At 38.5% G+C, this 6,000-nt stretch overlaps 1 protein-coding gene across 1 annotated transcript in view; it reads left to right on the top strand.

The window, feature by feature from the left end:
- The first annotated feature begins 1,694 nt into the window (after positions 1-1,694).
- The window catches only part of FREM1 (FRAS1 related extracellular matrix 1), a 172,737-nt gene continuing 168,431 nt past the window's right edge, over positions 1,695-6,000 (top strand). The window contains exon 1 of the mRNA XM_056117277.1: positions 1,695-1,937. Within this exon, the coding sequence (XP_055973252.1) occupies positions 1,695-1,937 (243 nt within the window). The remainder of the gene's footprint in view (positions 1,938-6,000) is intronic.

Here is a 6,000-nt window from a genome sequence, read left to right as displayed (position 1 = left end):
TTGGTGGGTGTAACGCCTACATGGCATCTTTCCACATGGATTTCTTTTTTTAGCATCACAAGAAAACTAGAGGAAGCAAGATGGATAACTATTGGAAGAGAAAACTTTAAAAATTGTGCCTGTCAATAAGATAGGCTTTGGAGTGGCAGTGTGGGAGGGAACCTGGGGACACTGGTAGAAGGAAGATGACACTGGTGGTGGGATTGGTGCTGAAACATAGCATGCCTAAAACTATGCATAACTTTGCAAGTCATGGTGTCTTAATTTAATTTTTTTCTTTTTCTTTTTTTTTTTTTTTTGATCAAGGAATCACAACTAGAACCCACAACTTCAGATTTCAACTCTTTCCAATACTTTGTTGGAGAAGGAGCTGGAGAAATAGATTTTTTTTATTTTTCTGGTTTCTCCTGGGTTTATGAACATTAGGAGCTTGATCTTTTGTCTGGGGGCAGGGATGTTTGGCTACACCCAGCAGCACTCAGGGGTTACTCCCAGCTATGTGCTCGAGTGACCCCTATCACTACTCAGGGGACCATATGCAGTGCTGTGAATCAATCATAGTAAGGTTAAAAAAAAAATCTAATATTTGCGTAAATTTAGTAGTTTATAATGCTGGAGCGATAGCACAGCAGGTAGGGCGTTCGCCTTACAAGCGGCCAACATGGCTGACCCGAGTTTGATTCCTCCGCCCCTCTCGGAGAGCCCGGCAAGCTACCGAGAGTATTCGATATGCCAGACACAGTAACAACAAAGTCTCCAATGGAGACGTTACTGGGCCCGCTCGAGCAAATCGACGATCAACGGGAGGGCCTTTTATCATTGTAAAGATGAGTGTCTGTATACCAGTCAGTGGCTGTGTTTATTGATGCTATGATAATTGTTAAAAGCACACATAAGCAAAAGACCTGAATGTTCACTTTTTCTCTCATTTTCACTGAAATGTTTCTTAGGTATCTTCAGTACCCAGCAAAGTCAGCATTGTACCCAGGTGACAACAGTATTGTCTCTTTTTCACTTGGGTAACATTGACTTCAAATAGTCAGTAATAGATAATTCCATCAGCTAGCTCTTTCACAAAGTAGGATGATAGTCTTCATTTAACAAATGAGGGAGCAGAAGCAGAGCGAACCAGTTCTCCCAAACTTTATACTTGAGTGGGATGTACTGGACCACACAACTGACCTGGTGTTGGGGCCATGATGAGTGGGGAAGCAGGCTTTACAACCCAGGATCAAAATAACTGCATGGCCTTTCTGATGGGCCTGGGGGTCAAGTTAGTTTATTTGTTTTTAATTTGGCTGCGATTGTAGGCTTGTTGAAAGATTCTTTTGTTGATAGGGATCTTTTCGAATAGCCATGCAAACCTTTGGGTCTCACGGCTCCCCTCCAACCTTTTCTCCTATTTGCAGGATTAGGAAAGCCCTGGGGGAGGCACATTAATCTTGCAGGCACGTTGTCAGAAGTGATCAGCGAGTTTTATTAAAATCCTGGGATTGCTTGAAAGGCCTCCTTGTCTGAGTTGGAAATGAAAGAGGCTTGCTGAGATCTTGGAGCACACTGCTGGGACCTCTTGCCCTGCCTCTTGAACTTTGAGCTGACATCCCAGGAGGAAGCAGAAGTCTTTTTTTTTTTTTTTTTTTTTTGTGAAAGGGATTTCACTGCTTGACTGAAAGGAGGTGGCCAGCCGTGTCAGCATGCCTTCTCTGAGGCAGGGTGGGCCGAAAGTCCTGATGTTGCTGCTGCTGCTACTTCTCCCAGGCTGGGCCGGCCCCACTTTCATCAGCATCAACCGTGGTGTCCGGGTGATGAAGGGCGGCTCAGCTTTCCTGTCGGGAGATGACCTGAAGTTTGCCATCCCCAAAGAGAAAGATGCTTGCAAAGTGGAAGTCGTGATGAATGAGCCAATAACACAGAGGGTTGGGAAGCTCAGCCCGCAGGTAGGTCATAGCGGAGATTTTCTGCGCAGTGTGTGGGTGACTGTAAGGCGGGAAGAGGAATAAGAAAGAAGGGCAGATACCAAAGGTCTCCCTTCAAACTATCGAATGAGCGTATTCTAAGGTGCTGCCATTTGAAATGGAGTTGCAGGCCTGAATATTGCACTGTTATTCTATGCAGGCCACCCACCCACTATGAAAGGGATGAATATGTTAAACTATTTCTTGTTATTGAGGTGTACTTGACACAAAACATTCCACAGTTTAGGGTGTAGAATATCACGATTTGCTCTTGGTTTTGAGTGTTCCTGGTTGATTATAAATTACAACTGTAAAACCAACAGGATTTAGTTCTATTTTTGCTAGCACCTGTGGAGAAAGCCATGTTTGAACTAAAAAGGGTGAGTTAATTAACAAATGTAATTCATCATGAATTGTTTTAATTAATAATGCATCAAATCAATGTCTTTCCGATTTATTTTTTCTTTTACTGATGAGAACTCTTGAAAATTTTACCTGTTGCTTGAATGGAGCAGTCAGTCAGTCATCCAGGAAAAGGCAAAAATGTAAGAGAAATACATATAATTAATTAAGGTACAGTTCCACCGAGAGAGCTTATGAGGAAAGGGCAAAGCAGAGGGAGAAAGGAAAGGAAAAAGAGAGAAAAGCAGTATGCAAGTATTTCCCTTTAAATATGCAGTGCTTTTCAAAAGTATCTAGGTGATTTTTAAAAATCTTTAACCCAAAGCAGATCATTAAAGCATATTCTACACATAATCCTTTTGAGTAAGAAATCAGCTTCTAATTCATTATTGTTTTAAGTCTATATTCTATATTATCACATACTGTATTTGCTTAAACTAGTTTATCTCTATACAGAATAAAATTGCTTTTCACTTTTATTACTGTTTATTACTATAGCTTAACTTTGCTACTAATGAAAAATATTTGAAGATAATCAAATCATTACAGTTGCTGCTCTTGAAAAAAACACACCTAATTTGCCAAACTGTGAACACTAATCTCTTCCATTTGACTAAGAAAATCTATGACATGATATTATTCAAAATTAATTTTATGTGTTGTAGAGATAGACTAAGGAAAATTACATGCTAGTTGAAATGCACGTCTCTAAAGATTCCACTTATGGCACTTAAATGTTGCAGTCTAATTCTAAAACATGAGAATTTCATGGAAGAGGCCCTCACAGTTCCTGTGATGAGGAATGTCTCCATCTAGTTTCCTCTGAGATTTTCTGGAAAAGTTAGCATATAATAGGCCCCAGGTCTTAAAGCATGCTATTCTGAAGTGTTTGAGAACTGCCACCAACATTTCCCAATTTACTTCTACTATAATTTGCACTCTGATGAAGGTTATAGTAGATAACTGTATGTTTGATTAGCACCTATCAATCAAGGAAAAGAAGACTACTTAGGACAGCACATATGCATACCTGGAGCCTAGACACTCTAAATAGGATTAATAGAAGACATGAATAAACTCACGTAATTTTGCCTACATGCAGGTGATGGAGACATAGTTACAGGCAGTGTGGTCAAGAGCAAACTCTCAGAGTTTGGGGGAGCAATAAGATAAAACCCTAATCTTAGAGAACAGGGGTTTCGAAAAAAGCAGGGATGGATATTTGTGGGTACTGTTTTATAAAGACTGATAAATTGATAATTGAGTATCCCTTCCAACCACTACATTAGAAATTCATTTAGAAGTGAGGTTGGATATTTTTAGGGGAGGAGAATAAAATTTCCTTTTGGTAGTATAGTGGGCAAAAGCCCTACTACTGTGCTATTGTCTTGTGCACAGCTGGCCCAGCCGAGCTGGGTTCGATTCCTCCACCCCTCTCAGAGAGCCCAGCAAGCTACCAAGAGTATCTCGCCTGTGCAGCAAAGCCTGGCAAGCTACCCGTGACGTATTCAATATGACAAACACAGTAACAACAAGTCCCATGATGGAGGTGTTACTGGGCCCGCTTGAGCAAATTGATGAACAACGGGAGGACAGTGACAGTGACAGTATAGTGGGACATCTTATGGCTTATCCCTGGTCATATTTGGGTCTAGTTCCAAGCAGTGAGCAAAACGAAAGTTCCCTTCTCACTGAATTCTCTCTCATTAGAAAACAATCTGGAGAAATGCAGTTCAGTAAGCAAATCTCTGAGCCCTAACCATTCTCCATTCCTGAAAAGCCTATGACTTCTAACATATATAAAATACTTTGTTTGAGAAAATCAAAACTGTCTTCATTTTAACATTAATGATATTTTAATGATTCTCACCATTTGGGCAAAGGGCAAAAGGAGATCCAAATTATTAAAACTAGTTCTCAAGAAAATCTAATTTATTAGGCCCCAAGTATCAACGGTTTGATACCCCAAGTCATCTCCATATTAAATTATTATAGATTATAAGGCCGGCATTATTTTACTAGAACAATAGTTTGAAGAAGAAATTGCACGCATGGCTGATATCTAAAAATTGTTAGGGAAAGGGACTCGGGCTGCAAATCTTCTAACCTTATTTGCAAATTTTCTAAACTCATGTACTATCACCCATTAAAAGAAAATTCTCGGTATATAAATTCCCAGAGGTAAATTTGACTCTCAAAGAAATGTATATTGTCTAAAAGAAGGCATGTGACTTTACATCTTCTAAAATTTATTTTATGGAGAAGTTCATGAAAATGTGCTTCATCATAATAGTCAAATATTAGAATTCAATAACGTAAAGACCCTTCTAGATCTGAAATTTGCTCCTCAAATTTCCAGGTGATCCTGCTATTTTGGGGGATGATAATCATTTAAACAGAAATCAGATTATCAAGTGTATTCCTTTGGGGTTTATGTTTGTTTTTAATCCAGTATGATTTACCCCTTCCTGGAGATTTATTTACTCAGAAGTTTTTGAAATTAAGCCCTGTGTGGGTACAAACTCAAAAACATGCACAGCCTAAACATTATTCTTTAATAGAGCTTAATAGTAAGTTGAAAGCAAGGCTTATGTGAACCCATTTCTAGCAAGATGACTGTATTAACTACACCCTGCTGTGTAATGAACAGTTTCATGTGATTTGCACAGAAAATGTTTTGTTTAACATCTGTTCAATTAGTGTTTTCATTTCATTACTGAAGTTTGTCTTAGTACCAACAGGTTCATTTTCCTATTGGATATTTGGAAAGGGGTTTCGATTGGTGCACACCAGTACCTTCTGTTTATATAACTCTCTTGATATAGTCAATTAGAGAAGGTTGATAGCAATGTATTTTCTCGTGTTTTAGGACAAGACTTTCTCACACAAGGCACTTCTCACACCTGTCCCAAAGCAAGAAATTCTCGAGTGCAGAACCCCACTTTATCCCTGAGCTTGTTCCTTTGCATAGGAAATATAGCAGTAAGAAAATCTCTAGTTTGAACCAGTTTACTGTCATTAAAGTGAGTAATGAGTTAGGAATGTGTGACAATTTAATTATAAATTGTAATTGAAAAGCAGTTGAAGTGGAAAAAAACAAAGCTAGACAGTAATTAGAAAAGGATTTAGCTCCCCTTTGTTTTAGTTAGTGAATTTATGGACAATTATGGTTGTCGCCTTTTATAAAAGGAAAACATATTATGAAACATAAAACAGATGTTTCTTTTAACAAAGCAGATTGTCTCTTTATTACCATGACTATTTGTCAATGATATGGGGAAGGTCTTTCCTTTATCTCCTTCCTTGTTGTCAATTAAAATGAAGAGCCAATGATGTCTGTGGGAAAAGAGTATCATTTATATTGGTGATAAAGTCTTCACACAGAGAATTATGTTGTCTGAAAATGGTTGAGGCTGTAAAATTGGTACAGGTGAATCACCAGAGACTCAAATAGTGACCACGTGTGAATACTTCAAAGGTATTTCCTAGAGTTCTACCAAATCACATTGCACAAAATAAGGGTTGTGATGGGAGAAGGAAGTGAGAATTCTTTAGAAAACTAGGGTTCCCAAGATAAAATAATGAGCAGTTTTCATAGTTCTGAGTTAGATTATAGTCAATTATGATTTTAATTGAAAAGAGG

Source organism: Sorex fumeus, unplaced genomic scaffold, assembly GCF_029834395.1.
Source record: "Sorex fumeus unplaced genomic scaffold, SorFum_2.1 ptg000034l, whole genome shotgun sequence".
NCBI lineage: Eukaryota > Metazoa > Chordata > Mammalia > Eulipotyphla > Soricidae > Sorex > Sorex fumeus.
The sequence above is the reverse complement of the archived record's forward strand: the minus strand, read 5'-3'. Positions and strand labels throughout refer to the sequence as shown.